A 20,410-nucleotide genomic window follows, 5' to 3' on the forward strand; every position below is an offset into this window, starting at 1 on the left:
TGGGAAAGGCCGCCGTAGGCAGACCTGGCTCTCAAGAGAAGACAGGCTATGTGCACACTGCCCACAAAATGAGGTGGAAACTGAGCTGCACTTCCTAACCTCCTGCCAAATGTATGACCATATTAGAGACACATATTTCCCTCAGATTACAGAGATCCACAAAGAATTAGAAAACAAACCCAATTTTGATAAACTCCCTTATATACTGGGTGAAATACCACAGTGTGCCATCACAGCAGCAATATTTGTGACCTGTTGCCACAAGAAAAGGGCAACCAGTGAAGAACAAACACCATTGTAAATACAACCCATATTTATGTTTATTTATTTTCCCATTTGTACTTTAACTATTTGCACATTGTTAAAACACTGTATATATACAGTGGGGAGAACAAGTATTTGATACACTGCCGATTTTGCAGGTTTTCCTACTTACAAAGCATGTAGAGGTCTGTAATTTTTATCATAGGTACACTTCAACTGTGAGAGACGGAATCTAAAACAAAAATCCAGAAAATCACATTGTATGATTTTTAAGTAATTAATATGCATTTTATTGCATGACATAAGTATTTGATACATCAGAAAAGCAGAACTTAATATTTGGTACAGAAACCTTCGTTTGCAATTACAGAGATCATACGTTTCCTGTAGGTCTTGACCAGGTTTGCACACACTGCAGCAGGGATTTTGGCCCACTCTTCCATACAGACCTTCTCCAGATCCTTCAGGTTTCGGGGCTGTCGCTGGGCAATACGGACTTTCAGCTCCCTCCAAAGATTTCCTATTGGGTTCAGGTCTGGAGACTGGCTAGGCCACTCCAGGACCTTGAGATGCTTCTTACGGAGCCACTCCTTAGTTGCCCTGGCTGTGTGTTTCGGGTCGTTGTCATGCTGGAAGACCCAGCCACGACCCATCTTCAATGGTCTTACTGAGGGAAGGAGGTTGTTGGCCAAGATCTCGCGATACATAGCCCCATCCATCCTCCCCTCAATACGGTGCAGTCGTCCTGTCCCCTTTGCAGAAAAGCATCCCCAAAGAATGATGTTTCCACCACCATGCTTCACGGTTGGGATGGTGTTCTTGGGGTTGTACTCATTCTTCTTCTTCCTCCAAACACGGCGAGTGGAGTTTAGACCAAAAAGCTCTATTTTTGTCTCATCAGACCACATGACCTTCTCCCATTCCTCCTCTGGATCATCCAGATGGTCATTGGCAAACTTCAGACGGGCCTGGACATGCGCTGGCTTGAGCAGGGGGACCTTGCGTGCGCTGCAGGATTTTAATCCATGACGGGCGTAGTGTGTTACTAATGGTTTTCTTTGAGACCGTGGTCCCAGCTCTCTTCAGGTCATTGACCAGGTCCTGCCGTGTAGTTCTGGGCTGATCCCTCACCTTCCTCATGATCATTGATGCCCCACGAGGTGAGATCTTGCATGGAGCCCCAGACCGAGGTTGATTGACCGTCATCTTGAACTTCTTCCATTTTCTTATAATTGCGCCAACAGTTGTTGCCTTCTCACCAAGCTGCTTGCCTATTGTCCTGTAGCCCATCCCAGCCTTGTGCAGGTCTACAATTTTATCCCTGATGTCCTTACACAGCTCTCTGGTCTTGGCCATTGTGGAGAGGTTGGAGTCTGTTTGATTGAGTGTGTGGACAGGTTTCTTGTATACAGGTAACGAGTTCAAACAGGTGCAGTTAATACAGGTAATGAGTGGAGAACAGGAGGGCTTCTTAAAGAAAAAGCGAACAGGTCTGTGAGAGCCGGAATTCTTACTGGTTGGTAGGTGATCAAATACTTATGTCATGCAATAAAATGCAAATTAATTACTTAAAAATCATACAATGTGATTTTCTGGATTTTTGTTTTAGATTCAGTCTCTCACAGTTGAAGTGTACCTATGATAAAAATTACAGACCTCTACATGCTTTGTAAGTAGGAAAACCTGCAAAATCGGCAGTGTATCAAATACTTGTTCTCCCCACTGTACATAATATGACATTTGAAATGTCTTTATTCTTTTGGAACTTCTGAGTGTAATGTTTACTGTTAATATGTATTGTTTATTTCACTTTTGTTTGCTATCTACTTCACTTGCTTTTGCAATGTTAACATACGTTTCCCATGCCAATAAAGCCCTTAAATTGAATTGATATAGAAACAGAGATAGAGACAGAGATATGGAGAGAGAGAGAGAGAGAGGGAGATAGCGAGAGAGAGAGAGAGAGAGCGAGAGAGAGAGAGAGAGAGAGAGAGAGAGAGAGAGAGAGAGAGAGAGAGAAAAGGCAGGACTTAAGTAGTGAGTGGAATTGTGTTTATTTGCCCATAATCACTGAAATGTTGGCATAGTTCAGTTGTGATGTATTAGCGTGTTGGTGTTGCTGTGGCGATGTGTCATGTTTCCGTGGCAATGATGAAGCTGCCGGTGTCGTGGCGCGGGTGGCCACAGTGAGCGATGGTGTGTGTGTGTGTGGCTGTAATTAAGGTAGTGAGTGTTTCCCTACAGGGCTGAGGGGTGACGGAGAGGAGACAGCTAATTTCACTCTGCGCCTCAGGGGGTGGCTGGACAGAGGGAAAGAGGGAACGGGGGGGAGTCACCCTTTGTGTGTGGCTGCAGTCAGCTGTTTGGCACACACACATACACACAATCCAATCCCCTTCCCCTGCCTCTCCATGTTGTTCTCTGCATGTTATGGTACACTGCTGCCATCTGCTGGGGTTGGCTGTAACAAGTAACGTCAAAGTCATTGACTATGCTGTATGTTCTGGCTCATCTCCACTCTGACACTGTGGTTGGGACTAGAGTATATGCAGCTTGTGTTTCAGCCTCTGCCTTTCTTTCCCAAGTCCCAACCCTACACTTAAAATACCCCCCCCCTCTCTCTCTCTTTCTCTCTCTCTCTCTCTCTCGCTCTCTCTCGCTCTAGCTCTCTCTCGCTCTATCTCTCTCTCTCTCCTCTCTCTCTCTCTCTCTGTCTCTCTCTCTCTCTCTCTCTCTTTCTCTCTCTCTCGCTCTAGCTCTCTCTCTCTCTCTCTCTCTCTCTCTCTCTCTCTCTCTCTCTCTCTCTCTCTCTCAATTCAATTCAATTCAATTCAATTTCAATTCAATTTAAGGGCTTTATTGGCATGGGAAACGTATGTTAACATTGCCAAAGCAAGTGAAGTAGATAGTAAACAAAAGTGAAATAAACAATAAATATTAACAGTAAACATTACACTCAGAAGTTCCAAAAGAATAAAGACATTTCAATGATGTATCTCTCATGCCAAGACCAGCCATCTGAAATACATTACATTTACATTTTAGTCATTTAGCAGATGCTCTTATCCAGAGCGACTTACAGTTAGTGCATACATTATTTTATTTTTCATACTGGCCCCCCGTGGGAATCAAACCCACAACCCTGGCGTTGCAAACGCCATGCTCTACCATCTGAGCTACATCCCTGCCGGCCATTCCCCACCCCTTCCCTGGACCACTCGGGAGGCAACTGTGCCACTCGGGAGGCATGTATCAAGTGTTCCACCATATGCATATATACACACACTCCTACTCACACACATGCATGCAGAATGCAATCACACATACATAACCTCACATGTTCCTTTTATGTTAATGCAAGTTATGTTAATAGCATCACAGAAACATGGACAGTCTGGAAACTATTACTCTGCCTAACTGGGCTACATCATACTGAAATAAGGAGGAGATGGATACAGTATATAGTTCAGTACTGTAATCATTAAAGGATACTGTGAGATTTCGAGATCGAGGTTGTTTTTCAACTTACCCAGAGTCAGACAAAGTCATGGATACCATTTGTATGTCTCTGCGTGCAGTTTGGAGATTATTGAGGTTAGCATAATAGTTAGCTTAGCGCAATTGCTGGAAATGTCCCGGTACAGTAGCCAGCTCCTCTCAAAAACAGGGAAATAGACCTTCTAACGACTCCAAACCTGGGTGATTGGTCATTTAAATTCTTACAAAGCTATACATAGTCAAATTGTTTTATACATTTGTAAATGTTTTGTGATAATCATAAGAAACGAGATTCTATCATACTTACTCATTCTGTCCCATTGTCACATAGAGATGTATAGAGAGCGCAACGTTGTATCTGTCCCATTATGGCATCTGTGCATGCATGGGCTGTTCTATGTTGTCCTGCTGCAGTGGGCAGCTGTGTGAGCAACACACTCTGTTCTGTCATGCTGCACCTGTCATCCAGACAGACCTGGCTTCAGTGTACCAGATCAGTGTATGATCTCTGCATGACAATAAGTACACACACAATACACACTTTTATTATCAGAAAATGAGGCAGTTGACTGATCAAATGTCCAATGCAAGACCACCTCCCTCTCTTCATAAGTGTCTCTGCAAGCTTCCTGTTTCCACCGTAAGGTGAACAGTCTTTTGACTGAATCCCGGGATAGAGAAAACCTTTTATTTTCTTATTTCTGCTCTAAATAGATGCTCAATGTCACAATGATCTAATCTGAACAGCTGATTCAACCCTCTCATTGTCACCATCACTCAACCACAAAGTGATCATTAGCACGTAACAGATGGAGCTGTAAAAATGCTTTATCAGAAGACAGTAGTTAACACACCGCCATTTGTTTGTCAACTATAGTTTAATACATGCAGCTTCTCTTCTGCCATAACTTGTTGCCCCAGAAGACTAAATAAAGTAGTGCTCAGCAGAATAATGTCTTACATCGATAGAATGAATGCATTAGTAATCTATTTAACACCTGTAAAGTTGTCTGTTTTTCGTTTAGGGACTGGGAAGAAAACGCAATAACTCCAAAACAGTGGAAAGATTGGTCCTGTGCAACATTTCCAAATGTCATCAGTTTGACCTGTTTTAAGGAAATTAAAAGCTGAGAAAATGTTGAAACACGTTTCTGATAAGACTTCAGTTCGTCTTGAGTGCATCATTTATGTGGGTGAAATACTGTCTACTTGCATAAGTGTCAAAGATAACACATTACATGCACATTGGCATTTTCTCAAGAGATGCCGAAAGAAAGAAATAATATTTCTCCACTCCTGTTCCCGAGACAAAATTAACATTTGTTGTATAATTTCTCTGAAAGAAATGCATAATTCTGCAGGAGTTAATATTATGTTACGCTGCATGTGAGAGGTTAGGCCTACAGTCAGTATCCATATTTCAGTGACTATTCCATTTTACCCATATGGAATATTCTGTTTATTCATGAATACAGGGATACTCATGAGCGGAATATCATAGGTGCATGTAAACAGCTTATCCCGAATAAGATGTTAAGCAAGATATAACCTACTATCCGGAATACTGTGCGCATGTAAATGTGGTTATTGTTTAGGACCTTAGTGATTCAGAGGTTCCTCATTTATCATAGAAATAAAATGTTTTCTCTATGAGACAATCTTCTCTTTTCTTTTCTCTGTGGCCCAACTGTGTTGAATGTCTTGATATGGACACAGCATTTCCTCTCCCTCTCTTATTCTCTTTTGTTCTGTCTCCCTCCTTCTTTCAGGTCCTAGGCACCCCCTGTGAGGATACCTGGCCAGGGGTCCACTCCCTGCCCCACTTCAAACCAGGTGAGGAACACACACAAACACACTCACACCATAGGTCCAACAGTCAGAATCAGACTTTGACTACAGCTCTACTTTGTAAACCTTGGTGGCATGCCTCTGTAGTTCACATAGCCCATGCAGGCCTGTGAGCCAGCCGTACCATCGCTGTGCCAACCCTGTGCCAGGCTAGAGCTACTGCTTCTGCCCTCTGGGAGCTCATTAGAGACAGACAGGACGGTGCTCGCAGATTAGTGTTGGCATGCAGGAACACACAGAGAGATAGAGGGGGAATTAGAGGAGGAGAGAGAGAGGGATGGAGGGAGAAGAAGAGGGACAGAGGGAGGGCAGGGGTATCGTGATGTGAGTGGCGTGTCTAGCTGTATCTCCTGTGACCAATTACAGAGGAACTGGGGTGTGAAACACACACATATACACACACACACACACACACACAAACACACCTAATCTCATGTCCTGTGGCCATGCCTGTGGTTGGCCATAGTTCTATGTTGTCCTGCTGCAGTGGGCAGCTGTGTGAGCAACACACTCTGTTCTGTCATGCTGCACCTGTCATCCAGACAGACCTGGCTTCAGTGTACCAGATCAGTGTATGATCTCTGCATGACAATAAGTACACACACAATACACACTTTTATTATCAACAATGAGGCAGTTGCCTGATCAAATGTCCAATGCCAGACCACCTCCCTCTCTTCATAAGTGTCTCTGCAAGCTTCCTGTTTCCACCGTAAGGTGAACAGTCTTTTGACTGAATCCCGGGATAGAGAAAACCTTTTATTTTCTTATTTCTGCTCTAAATGGATGCTCAATGTCACAATGATATAATCTGAACAGCTGATTCAATCCTCTCAATGTCACCAACACTCAACCACAAAGTGATCATTAGCACGTAACAGATGGAGCTGTGAAAATGCTTTATCAGAAGACAGTAGTTAACACTCTGAGTGTAGTTATATCTTCCCAACACCAGAGGACAGTGTTGTCTCACTCTATCCCTCTGAATCTATCCTACCAAGCTGAGAGCTTCTCAATCTGGCCATGTTTTATTCTTCCTCCTGAACTGTAATCAGTTTCCAGACATTAAATCAAACACAGAGATCGTATCAGCACGTTGTATATGATTCTTCACATTCTCAGCGTTACTTTCGATAATTCACAGCAATGTTTACAGCCCTGGTTTATTTTCACTCTGGTGTTCGCAGCACAACCGTTTGGGTTTGAAATGTAGACAGACATAACTACAGTATATCAGACATTTGAGAAAGACAGGAGTGATCTGAATATCAAAACAACTCTCCCTCATATATGCCCAATCCCTAACTCTGGAACAGAGTCTTACCATCTCTCTATCCTCCCCACCCAATAACTCCTTAACTCGAAATGTAGCTATTCCGTATCTCTCTCCCCCTCTGTCTAGCACTGGAACAGTGGCTACTCTCTCTCTCCCCTCTCCCCCTCTCCCTAACCCAGGGTTGGCTGTCCAACTGTCTCTCTGCCCCCCTGTCCCCAGTCTATACTAGGAGGTTGGCAGTGACCGTGTTTGTCTGAAAACAGAGGTCTCCGCACAGAGGTTTTGGACGAGGGAGTCGAGCTGTCAGAGGGGCACACACACATTTCTTACACATTCACTCACACACATACACCCAGCCATTCATACCGTAGACACACACACACACACAAATACTTTTAAAATATAATAATAGTGCCATTTAGCAGATGCTTTTATCCAAAGCGACTTACAGTTATGCGTGCATACTTTTTACGTACGGTGGTCCTGGGAATCGAACCCACTATCCTGGCGTTGCAAGCGCCATGCTCTACCAACTGATGTTAACTTCTTGTTAAATCACATACTGTACAATGAAACTTTTGTTGCAAAAATTCACAAATGTGTCCTGATGATGAATATGAACATGTTTCTATTGTCTCTCTTTGTCTTTACCTGTTCAGACAGCTTTTCTGTCTACAGTTCCAAGAAGCTCAGACAAGCATGGAATAAGTAAGTGTACCGTTTTTGTCCCATAAAATGTTGTGCATTTGTGTGTGTTTGTGTGTGTGTGTGTGTGTGTGTGTGTGTGCACGCCTATACATGTATGCCAGGTCAGAGGGCCATTTTCCCACAGACCCACTTTTGTGCTCTTCCTGTCTGTGAATGTTCCCAAGGGCAATACGCTCCAGACCGCCAACCCCACAACACTCCATCCATCCATCCCTCTCTCTTTCTCTCCCTGAACCCTCCATACAGAAGAACCCTGGGACTGTTCTGGTCCAGAGACATACATTAGTAGCCCAGTTAGAGATGGCTGTGTGTGTGCTTCCTCCCAGCTCTCTACCCTCGGGGCGTCTAGACCTACAGACAGCTCACACACTCTTCCCAGGGTTCATCTGGTTAGAGGGGGGGCACCCAGATCGGGGTCATGCCACTGGTGTCGTGCCACCGGAGCAGCCAGCCCTGACACAGATGGCAGGAAAGGGCACAGGGGGCATTCCAGATGTGGGCCACCCTCTGCCCCTGGCACTCATCTGGAGCCTGGGGGGACAGGCAGAGACAGGGTGACTTGATGATTTGGTCACAGATACACAGAATGTCTCACAGTATTCTGGTCTGGCTCAGTGCTGAGAACTCTTGGCCTCTGTAGTCAATCAATCAATTTTATTTTATATAGCCCTTCGTACATCAGCTAATATCTCGAAGTGCTGTACAGAAACCCAGCCTAAAACCCCAAACAGCTAGTAATGCAGGTGTAGAAGCACGGTGGCTAGGAAAAACTCCCTAGAAAGGCCAAAACCTAGGAAGAAACCTAGAGAGGAACCAGGCTATGAGGGGTGGCCAGTCCTCTTCTGGCTGTGCCGGGTGGAGATTATAACAGAACCATGCCAAGATGTTCAAAAATGTTCATAAGTGACAAGCATGGTCAAATAATAATCAGGAATAAATCTCAGTTGGCTTTTCATAGCCGATCATTAAGAGTTGAAAACAGCAGGTCTGGGACAGGTAGGGGTTCCATAACCGCAGGCAGAACAGTTGAAACTGGAATAGCAGCAAGGCCAGGCGGACTGGGGACAGCAAGGAGTCACCACGGCCGGTAGTCCCGACGTATGGTCCTAGGGCTCAGGTCTCTCAGTTGGCTTTTCATAGCCGATCATTAAGAGTTGAAAACAGCAGGTCTGGGACAGGTAGGGGTTTCGTAACCGCAGGCAGAACAGTTGAAACTGGAATAGCAGCAAGGCCAGGCGGACTGGGGACAGCAAGGTGTCAGCATGCCCGGTAGTCCTGACGTATGGTCCTAGGGCTCAGGTTCTCAGAGAGAAAGAGAGAACGAGAGAATTAGAGAGAGCATACTTAAATTCACACAGGACACTGGATAAGACAGGAGAAGTACTCCAGGTATAACCAACTAACCCCAGCCCCCCGACACATAAACTACTGCAGCATAAATACTGGAGGCTGAGACAGGAGCGGTCCCGGAGACACTGTGGCCCCATCCGAAGAAACCCCGGACAGGGCCAAACAGGAAGGATATAACCCCACCCACTCTGCCAAAGCACAGCCCCCGCACCACTAGAGGGATATCCTCAACCACCAACTTACAATCCTGAGACAAGGCCGAGTATAGCCCACAGAGGTCTCCACCACAGCACAAGCCAAGGGGGGGCGCCAACCCAGACAGGAAGATCACGTCAGTAACTCAACCCACTCAAGTGACGCACCCCTCCTAGGGACGGCATGAAAGAGCACCAGCAAGCCAGTGACTCAGCCCCTGTAACAGGGTTAGAGACAGAGAACCCCAGTGGAGAGAGGGGAACCGGCCTGGCAGAGACAGCAAGGGCTGTTCGTTGCTCCAGAGCCTTTCCGTTCACCTTCACACTCCTGGGCCAGACTACACTCAATCATATGACCTACTGAAGAGATAAGTCTTCAGTAAAGACTTAAAGGTTGAGACCGAGTCTGCGTCTCTCACATGGGTAGGCAGACTGTTCCATAAAAATGGAGATCTATAGGAGAAAGCCCTGCCTCCCGCTGTTTGCTTAGAAATTCTAGGGACAATTAGGAGGCCTGCGTCTTGTGACCGTAGCGTACGTATTGGTATGTACGGCAGGACCAACTCGGAAAGATAGGTAGGAGCAAGCCCATGTAACGCTTTATAGGTTAACAGTAAAACCTTGAAATCAGCCCTTGCCTTAACAGGAAGCCAGTGTAGGGAAGCTAGCACTGGAGTAATATGATCAAATTTCTTGGTTCTAGTCAGGATTCTAGCAGCCGTATTTAGCACTAACTGAAGTTTATTTAGTGCTTTATCCGGGTAGCCGGAAAGTAGAGCATTGCAGTAGTCTAACCTAGAAGTAACAAATGCATGGATTAATTTTTCTGCATCATTTTTGGACAGAAAATTTCTGATTTTTGCAATGTTACGTAGATGGAAAAAAGCTGTCCTTGAAACAGTCTTGATATGTTCGTCAAAAGAGAGATCAGGGTCAAGAGTAACGCCGAGGTCCTTCACAGTTTTATTTGAGACGACTTTACAACCATCAAGATGAATTGTCAGATTTAACAGAAGATCTCTTTGTTTCTTGGGACCTAGAACAAGCATCTCTGTTTTGTCCGAGTTTAAAAGTAGAACGTTTTCAGCCATCCACTTCCTTATGTCTGAAACACAGGCTTCTAGCGAGGGCAATTTTGGGGCTTCACCATGTTTCATTGAAATGTACAGCTGTGTGTCATCCGCATAGCAGTGAAAGTTAACATTATGTTTTCGAATAACATCCCCAAGAGGTAAAATATATAGTGAAAACAATAGTGGTCCTAAAATGTAGTGACCACATTGACCATGGCCCAGTGTTTAAAAGTCAAGGTTCCACATTCTCTCTCGCAGTATCACAGTTTCCTTTTTCAGATTAATATAAAATGTGATTGATGGCTCAAAACGAGAGAGAAATACAGAGTGGTGTGTGTGTGTGTGTGTGTGTGTGTGTGTGTGTGTGTGTGTGTGTGTGTGTGTGTGTGTGTGTGCGTGTCTACAAGTACAGGATGTCTAGTTTTTCTCTGAGTCTGTGAGAGAGATACTGTAGTAGTGAGAGAGATACTGTAGTAGTGAGAGAGATACTGTAGTAGTTAGAGAGTTACTGTAGTAGTGAGAGATATACTGTAGTAGTGAGAGAGATACTGTAGTAGTGAGAGTCAGAAAGTCAGCCAGTTGATAGTGGAGCCAGAACAGTGGAGCCTCAGTAACAGACTGACTGACAGACAGACTGACCTGGGTAACAGACTGACTGACAGACAGACTGACCTGGGTAATAGACTGACTGACAGACAGACTGACCTTAGAGGACTGACTGCCGTCTCCCATGTCTGACCCCCCAGGATGGGCATGCCAAACGCTCCAGTTCACACAGTCTGTCTGTCTGTCTGTTTGTCTGTCTGTCCCTGGCCCCTCTCCCTGTCTATCTGTATGTCCCCCCAGCCCAGCGCCCTGCTCCACTCCACCCCCTCTGCCTAGCCACTCTGGCCCCTGCCCCATTCCAACCTCCCCCCACTTGGACTCCAGCCAGTCCATGAGGAAATAAATATGTGAAGAAAGAAACTGGGAGGAATGTTAATGACCGCTGCTTCTTTCCCCTCCTTTTATACTGTGCCAGGTCCTGATGAAGTTGATATGAACACATTTATCACTCTCCCTCTCTCTCTCCCTCTCTCTCTCTCTCTCTCTCTCTCTCTCTCTCTCTCTCTCTCTCTCTCTCTCTCTCTCTCTCTCTCTCTCTCTCTCTCTCTCTCTCTCTCTCTCTCGCTTGCTCTCCCTCTCCCTCTCCCTCCACCTCCCTACTGCTCTGACATGGATAGCTGGGGTAGTTTTCTCCTTCTATGGTTTGTTGGATCAGATCAGACATTCACAAGCATCGTATGCAAATAACATGTAAGGGTCAGAGCACACGGCATGCTGGCATTCCTCAGTTTAACGGTTTCGGAAGTGCTTGTGTGTTTTTGTAATGGTAAGACTACCCCCCTGTTTACATTGATTGTATGTTCGGTACAGCTTGTACAACCCATATAACCCTGTTCTCAGCACTTTATTAGCCAGTAGAGTCTTTGAAAGTAGCTCGGCTGACGGTAGGGTTGCATGCCAGACAGAGCTTGTCAGTGTGTAGATCCGTTCTGCTCTCACATATCTCTTTGTGCAATAGTACCCTCATCCACAATGACTCACACATGCTGAAAGGCAAGCAGCTCTTCTGGACTGCTGTTGGGTCTTGTAGGGACATATGTTTTGACACAGCCACAAAGACTTTGTTCCAAAATAGCGTTTGGTTGCTAGCCGTGTTGGGTGCTGTTGAAAGGTCCTGTGGTGCTGCCGTGCCTTGCCTTAGTTATAACTGGTGGGGGAAGGAGTACAATAGGAGCAGGTGTTACTGCCTGTAGTCACACATAAACACACATAAATACACTCTCACAGACACACACACATACGCACACACACATGTACACACGCACACGCTTTCTGCCCTCCCAGGTCCCGGTTTCCTCATGGAAAAACATGAAAACATGAAAAGGCGTCTCGCTCTGAAGATGGAATGCTTCTTTCCGCTGTGAACGTCCCATCAGCCTGGGACTTTTGATTGTCGGAGGAGATATCGATCACAGATGTGTGCTTGTTTACTCAGAACATCTGACCTAGCTAGCTAGCTGAGTAAATCTTCATGCTCAGGCTAGCTGACAGCATTAGCAGGCAGGAATGCACACCTATATCAGCAACAGTGACCTATGAATTTTGTCTTGCTGCTTTTTGTTCTATGTTGCTCGGTCTGTATGCTACGTCTTGCTTGTCCTATGTTGCTATGTCTGTATGCTATGTCTTGTTCTATGTTGTTATTGTCCATATTGTAATTGTTTTTAATAACCTGCCCAGGGACTGCGGTTGAAAATTAGCCGGCTGGCTAAAACCGGCACTTTTACTGAAACGTTGATTAATGTGCACTGTCCCTGTAAAAATAAACTCAAACTCAAACTCAAACACAAGCCCTTTGTTTTCTAAGGCTTTTATATCGAGGTAAAGTTCACCCAGTCAGTGATACCTGTTTGTTCCTATGTTTTTGGCTCTGTTGTTGCTAGAAATCTAACAGCTTTTATCAGGTCAAATTAGCAATGACTGATATTATTTTGTACCTTTTTTCTGTCATGCTAAAACCTGACTTGTAAAGGCACACTACACTTACCGATTATACAGAATGTTCTAGATCAATCACACAGTGACCTGTAGTAGTCATTATAACCCCTGCGTTACCCTACCCTTAAGCCTCAAAAGTTATATTTCGTTTAAAATGTGAACTTACCGATTTTTACATTGAGTTCAACATCCAACAGAAGAAGGCCCTAATGGAGTTAGTTAGCTGTGTTCCTCTCTGCAGAGGGGTCTATTGAGTTCACTAGTCTAGATCTTCTCTATTCCCTCTGATAGGAGGAGAGACAGGAGGAGGAACTGTTGGAGTGGGCTTCAGAGTTCCTAGCATTAGGTCTGTCTGTGATGAGAACTCAGAGGACTATCTCTCTCTCTCTCTCTCTCTCTCTCTCTCTCTCTCTCTCTCTCTCTCTCTCTCTCTCTCTCTCTCTCTCTCTCTCTCTCTCTCTCTCTCTTACACACACACACACACACACACACACACACACACACACAAACCTCGGTAGCTCTGGCAGAAGGAGGAATAACATCATGTTTATTTAATGGACTGCAGGCCTAATTACTGACTGACTTGGTTGTACTTTGTTATTTTTTCTGTTTCTGCTTCCCCTCGGTGCTGGATGGTAGGCGGGTTCAGGAGTTCAGAGCCTCCCCGTACGAACACACACGCGTCGCACGCACATGCACACACACAGGAGCGTGGGGCAGGTCGATGAAAGCCTACAGGGAGTTGAGAGGCTGCCTCTGTCTGCACCCTCTCTGATGAAGTCTTTCATTTTTCATGGTGACTGGGTCGGCCTGTGTCACGGGCATGCCAGGGAGAGGAGGTTCTATGCATGTAGGGTGTGTAGACCATGCTAACAGTCTGTTGTCCTTCTAATAATAATAAGAATTTAGTGGGTGCTTATATTTACAAGTGTGTATTATACATACAGTGGGGAAAAAAAGTATTTAGTCAGCCACCAATTGTGCAAGTTCTCCCACTTAAAAAGATGAGAGAGGCCTGTAATTTTCAACATAGGTACACGTCAACTATGACAGACAAATTGAGGAAAAAAAATCCAGAAAATCACATTGTAGGATTTTTAATGAATTTATTTGCAAATTATGGTGGAAAATAAGTATTTGGTCACCTACAAACAAGCAAGATTTCTGGCTCTCACAGACCTGTAACTTCTTCTTTAAGAGGCTCCTCTGTCCTCCCCCTCGTTACCTGTATTAATGGCACCTGTTTGAACTTGTTATCAGTATAAAAGACACCTGTCCACAACCTCAAACAGTCACACTCCAAACTCCACTATGGCCAAGACCAAAGAGCTGTCAAAGGACACCAGAAACAAAATTGTAGACCTGCACCAGGCTGGGAAGACTGAATCTGCAATAGGTAAGCAGCTTGGTTTGAAGAAATCAACTGTGGGAGCAATTATTAGGAAATGGAAGACATACAACACCACTGATAATCTCCCTCGATCTGGGGCTCCACGCAAGATCTCACCCCGTGGGGTCAAAATGATCACAAGAACGGTGAGCAAAAATCCCAGAACCACACGGGGGGACCTAGTGAATGACCTGCAGAGAGCTGGGACCAAAGTAACAAAGCCTACCATCAGTAACACACTACGCCGCCAGGGACTCAAATCCTGCTGTGTCCCCCTGCTTAAGCCAGTACATGTCCAGGCCCGTCTGAAGTTTGCTAGAGTGCATTTGGATTATCCAGAAGAGGATTGGGAGAATGTCATATGGTCAGATGAAACCAAAATAGAACTTTTTGGTAAAAACTCAACTCGTCGTGTTTGGAGGACAAAGAATGCTGAGTTGCATCCAAAGAACACCATACCTACTGTGAAGCATGGGGGTGGAAACATCATGCTTTGGGGCTGTTTTTCTGCAAAGGGACCAGGACGACTGATCTGTGTAAAGGAAAGAATGAATGGGGCCATGTATCGTGAGATTTTGAGTGAAAACCTCCTTCCATCAGCAAGGGCATTGAAGATGAAACGTGGCTGGGTCTTTCAGCATGACAATGATCCCAAACACACCGCCCGGGCAACGAAGGAGTGGCTTCGTAAGAAGCATTTCAAGGTCCTGGAGTGGCCTAGCCAGTCTCCAGATCTCAACCCCATAGAAAATCTTTGGAGGGAGTTGAAAATCCGTGTTGCCCAGCGACAGCCCCAAAACATCACTGCTCTAGAGGAGATCTGCATGGAGGAATGGGCCAAAATACCAGCAACAGTGTGTGAAAACCTTGTGAAGACTTACAGAAAACGTTTGACCTGTGTCATTGCCAACAAAGGGTATATAACAAAGTATTGAGAAACTTTTGTTATTGACCAAATACTTATTTTCCACCATATTATGCAAATAAATTCATTAAAAATCCTACAATGTGATTTTCTGGAATTTCTTTTCTCATTTTGTCTGTCATAGTTGACGTGTACCTATGATGAAAATTACAGGCCTCTCTCATCTTTTTAAGTGGGAGAACTTGCACAATTGGTGGCTGACTAAATACTTGTTTTCCCCACTGTATGTTTTTTGCATATCCCTACTCCCCCTGAGACACCAGGGCATATCCCAACTCCCCCTGAGACACCAGGGCCAGGGTCTGCCATTGTCAACGGCGACCCTTGAGCAATTAAGTTTAAGTGGCTTGCTCAATGGCACATCGACAGATTTTTCACCTTGTCGGATCGGGGATGAGAACTAGCAGTCTTTCGGTTACAGGCCCAACGGTTTTAACCACTAGGCTACCTGCCGCCCTGTTTCTGTTATGTAGGTTGTGAACCATGCTAACTGTCTGTCTGTCTTCCTTGTAGGTTGGGCTAGGTGAACCATGCTAACTGTCTGTCTGTCTGTCTTCCTTGTAGATTGGGCTAGGTGAACCATGCTAACTGTCTGTCTATCTGTCTTCCCTGTAGATTGGGCTATGTGGACCATGCTGAGGAGTTAGCCTCTAGGTTTCTCCAGTGCTTCCCAAAGAACCGTCTGTCTGCTCAGGCAGCTCTCCAGCACGAGTACTTCAGCCACCTTCCTCCACGGCTCTGGGAGATCTCAGACAGTATGTATACCTTTGCTAAGATCTCGCTCTCTTTATTTTCTCTTTATTTCTCTCTCTCTCTCTCTCTCTCTCTCTCTCTCTCTGCATCCCTACATCACTCCAATGCAATGGTCTTCCCCCTCTTTCTATGTAGTTCTCCATATCTCCAACCCCCCTCAATGCTTTGCAACATAAAGTTGTTTATGAAGGTATTGTATTAATATGAATTCTGTTGATCTGGTCAGCCACGTGCTTCATTATGTTTGAAGTGTCAGTAGCTTCAGCCAAGATATGAAACAAGATCTCAAGGAGGCAGTCATCACATACAATGGATATATACAGTATATGTATATACAGGTACCTACCAAAATAAAGGAAACACCAACATAGTGTCTTAATAGGGCGTTGGGCCACCACAAGCCACCAGAACAGCTTCAATGCACCTTGGCATAGACAAGTGTCTGGAACTATATTGGAGGGATGTGACATCATTCTTCCATGAGAAATTCCATAATTTGGTGTTTTGTTGATGGTGGTGGAAAATGCTCTCTCAGGCGCCACTCCAGAATCTCCCATAAGTGTTCAATTGGGTTGAGATCTGGTGACTGAGACACACACACACACACACCCTTTAAACACCATTATGCTCCTTTGAGAACCCTCTTTCAAAGTCACTGAGATCGCTTCTTCTAGCATGGTAGCCAAAATAATTTTTATACATGACCCTAAGCATTTTTCTACAAACATTTATAATTTTGCTATCACAATACCCAACCTGACATCCTACATGACAGTTCAGTTGCCATCGAATCAGAACAGGACATTCAACTGTGTCATTCAGAGATGACATACTACCCATATTATTAGACTAGAAACACAGATACATACAGAGCCAATCCCATCCAGTCACCCCACTCATCACCAGTGTCAAACCCCAAAGCCTGTTCAGATAGCTTTATAGGAGCTGCATTGGGACTGCCTGCCAGAGACAACCCACCCACAGGCTAGTCATTTTAATATGAGAATCATTTCATTTTAAATTCCCCAGATGAGGATTGATTGATCTCTATTAATCCTGTTATCAGCAGGCCACAGTAGGTTGTTCTGTTGGGAGACGCAGGAGCTCTGCGGTGGTCACTGGGCTGGGAGAGAGTGTGGCTCTCTTTGTGCTGTTACACACATGCAGGCATGATTGCACACTCTCTCTCACACACACATACACACGCGCACATACACAAACACACACTAACACAAAGAGGCAGGCTTTTGATTGAGGAAGAATATAGTCAAATTAAAACTGTTGTATAAATGAGGACCTTAGTGGATCAGCACTGTAGCGGCAGGGAAGGAGGGAGGGAGGGAGGGAGGGAGGGAGGGAGGGAGGGAGGGAGGGAGGGAGGGAGGGAGGGTGAGAGAGAATAACACATGGTGGTGGAGGAGGGGAAGCGAAGGAGAAATGACTGAAGAGAAGGAATATGAGAAGTTAAAGAATCATTATTATCCTGAGTGTTAGCCTGCTAGCGAAGCATGGTGATGTTGTTTTGTGCAGCAGGTAGACAGGCAGGAGGAGAAATGCCCCAGCCCAGTTAAATCTGACTGTCAGCAATCTAACACAAACACTAACTAACATGAGCTTTACATTCATTACACCACCACAGATAATAAAGAAGAAACATAGCACAAACACACACACACACACAAACAGCGTGTTCAGCATTAAAGCTGAATCTTTATTAGTGTTATCTGGCTAGGGACTGAAGGAGAACATGGTTTATTCTGCCACAAATGCACTCCATTGTCTAATGTGTTGGAAATTATAGAGACAACAGCTAGACAGATTTATTATGAACAATGGAAGAATTACAGCAAGCATAATAGACCACCCAGTCCCGTGGGGTGTGTGTGTGTGTGTGTGTGTGTGTGTGTGTGTGTGTGTGTGTGTGTGTGTGTGTGTGTGTGTGTGTGTGTGTGTGTGTGTGTGTGTGTGTGTGTGTGTGTGTGTGTGTGTGTGTGTGTGTGTGTGTGTGTGTGTGTGTGTGAGGATTGTGATTGTGACATTTAACAGAAACACTGTGGGAATCTGAGGCAGAAGTAGTGTACAATAATAATAGCCTTGACTCAACCTTCTTTACTGACTCTGATATCTCACTGTATTACAGACTCTGATATCTCACAGTATTACAGACTCTGATATCTCACTGTATTACAGACTGATATCTCACAGTATTACAGACTGATATCTCACAGTATTACAGACTCTGATATCTCACTGTATTACAGACTCTGATATCTCACTGTATTACAGACTCTGATATCTCACAGTATTACTGACTCTGATATCTCACAGTATTACAGACTCTGATATCTCACTGTATTACAGACTCTGATATCTCACAGTATTACTGACTCTGATATCTCACAGTATTACAGACTCTGATATCTCTCTGTATTACAGACTGATATCTCACAGTATTACAGACTGATATCTCACAGTATTACAGACTCTGATATCTCACTGTATTACAGACTCTGACATCTCACTGTATTACAGACTCTGATATCTCACTGTATTACAGACTCTGATATCTCACAGTATTACAGACTCTGATATCTCACAGTATTACTGACTCTGATATCTCACAGTATTACAGACTCTGATATCTCACTGTATTACAGACTCTGATATCTCACAGTATTACTGACTCTGATATCTCACAGTATTACTGACTCTGATATCTCACTGTATTACAGACTGATATCTCACTGTATTACAGACTGATATCTCACAGTATTACAGACTCTGATATCTCACTGTATTACAGACTCTGATATCTCACTGTATTACAGACTCTGATATCTCACTGTATTACAGACTCTGATATCTCACAGTATTACTGACCCTGATATCTCACAGTATTACAGGCTCTGATATCTCACTGTATTACTGACTCTGATATCTCACTGTATTACTGACTCTGATATCTCGCAGTATTACTGACTCTGATATCTCACTGTATTACAGACTCTGATATCTCACTGTATTACAGACTCTGATATCTCACAGTATTACTGACCCTGATATCAATCAATCAATCAATCAATTTTATTTTATATAGCCCTTCTTACATCAGCTAATATCTCGAAGTGCTGTACAGAAACCCAGCCTAAAACCCCAAACAGCTAGTAATGCAGGTGTAGAAGCACGGTGGCTAGGAAAAACTCCCTAGAAAGGCGAAAACCTAGGAAGAAACCTAGAGAGGAACCAGGCTATGAGGGGTGGCCAGTCCTCTTCTGGCTGTGGCGGGTGAAGATTATAACAGAACCATGCCAAGATGTTCAAAAATGTTCATAAGTGACAAGCATGGTCAAATAATAATCAGGAATAAATCTCAGTTGGCTTTTCATAGCCGATCATTAAGAGTTGAAAACAGCAGGTCTGGGACAGGTAGGGGTTCCATAACCGCAGGCAGAACAGTTGAAACTGGAATAGCAGCAAGGCCAGGCGGACTGGGGACAGCAAGGAGTCACCACGGCCGGTAGTCCCGACGTATGGTCCTAGGTGCTCAGGTCTCTCAGTTGGCTTTTCATAGCCGATCATTAAGAGTTGAAAACAGCAGGTCTGGGACAGGTAGGGGGTTTCGTAACCGCAGGCAGAACAGTTGAAACTGGAATAGCAGCAAGGCCAGGCGGACTGGGGACAGCAAGGTGTCATCATGCCCGGTAGTCCTGACGTATGGTCCTAGGGCTCAGGTTCTCAGAGAGAAAGAGAGAACGAGAGAATTAGAGAGAGCATACTTAAATTCACACAGGACACTGGATAAGACAGGAGAAGTACTCCAGGTATAACCAACTAACCCCAGCCCCCGACACATAAACTACTGCAGCATAAATACTGGAGGCTGAGACAGGAGCGGTCCGGAGACACTGTGGCCCCATCCGAAGAAACCCCGGACAGGGCCAAACAGGAAGGATATAACCCCACCCACTCTGCCAAAGCACAGCCCCCGCACCACTAGAGGGATATCCTCAACCACCAACTTACAATCCTGAGACAAGGCCGAGTATAGCCCACAGAGGTCTCCACCACAGCACAAACCAGGGGGGCGCCAACCCAGACAGGAAGATCACGTCAGTAACTCAACCCACTCAAGTGACGCACCCCTCCCAGGGACGGCATGAAAGAGCACCAGCAAGCCAGTGACTCAGCCCCTGCAACAGGGTTAGAGGCAGAGAACCCCAGTGGAGAGGGGAACCGGCCCGGCAGAGACAGCAAGGGCTGTTCGTTGCTCCAGAGCCTTTCCGTTCACCTTCACACTCCTGGGCCAGACTACACTCAATCATATGACCTACTGAAGAGATAAGTCTTCAGTAAAGACTTAAAGGTTGAGACCCGAGTCTGCGTCTCTCACATGGGTAGGCAGACTGTTCCATAAAAATGGAGATCTATAGGAGAAAGCCCTGCCTCCCGCTGTTTGCTTAGAAATTCTAGGGACAATTAGGAGGCCTGCGTCTTGTGACCGTAGCGTACGTATTGGTATGTACGGCAGGACCAACTCGGAAAGATAGGTAGGAGCAAGCCCATGTAACGCTTTATAGGTTAACAGTA

The 20,410-nt window shown here is 45.0% G+C and overlaps 1 protein-coding gene across 4 annotated transcripts in view; it reads left to right on the forward strand.

Moving 5' to 3' along the window:
• LOC121586015 (cyclin-dependent kinase 14) overlaps positions 1–20,410 on the forward strand; it is a 176,656-nt gene that overhangs the window by 114,240 nt on the left and 42,006 nt on the right. For 3 of the 4 annotated variants that reach the window (XM_041902430.1, XM_041902431.2, XM_041902432.2), the window contains 3 exons: positions 5,532–5,595; positions 7,546–7,594; positions 15,686–15,825. In XM_041902430.1, the coding sequence (XP_041758364.1) occupies positions 5,532–5,595; positions 7,546–7,594; positions 15,686–15,825 (253 nt within the window). Of the gene's footprint in view, positions 1–5,531; positions 5,596–7,545; positions 7,595–15,685; positions 15,826–20,410 lie in introns of those variants that run through there. The other variant, XM_041902433.2, reaches the window with a different exon arrangement.

The sequence above is a fragment of the Coregonus clupeaformis genome, chromosome 17 (assembly GCF_020615455.1).
Source record: "Coregonus clupeaformis isolate EN_2021a chromosome 17, ASM2061545v1, whole genome shotgun sequence".
In the NCBI taxonomy this organism is placed as follows: domain Eukaryota; kingdom Metazoa; phylum Chordata; class Actinopteri; order Salmoniformes; family Salmonidae; genus Coregonus; species Coregonus clupeaformis.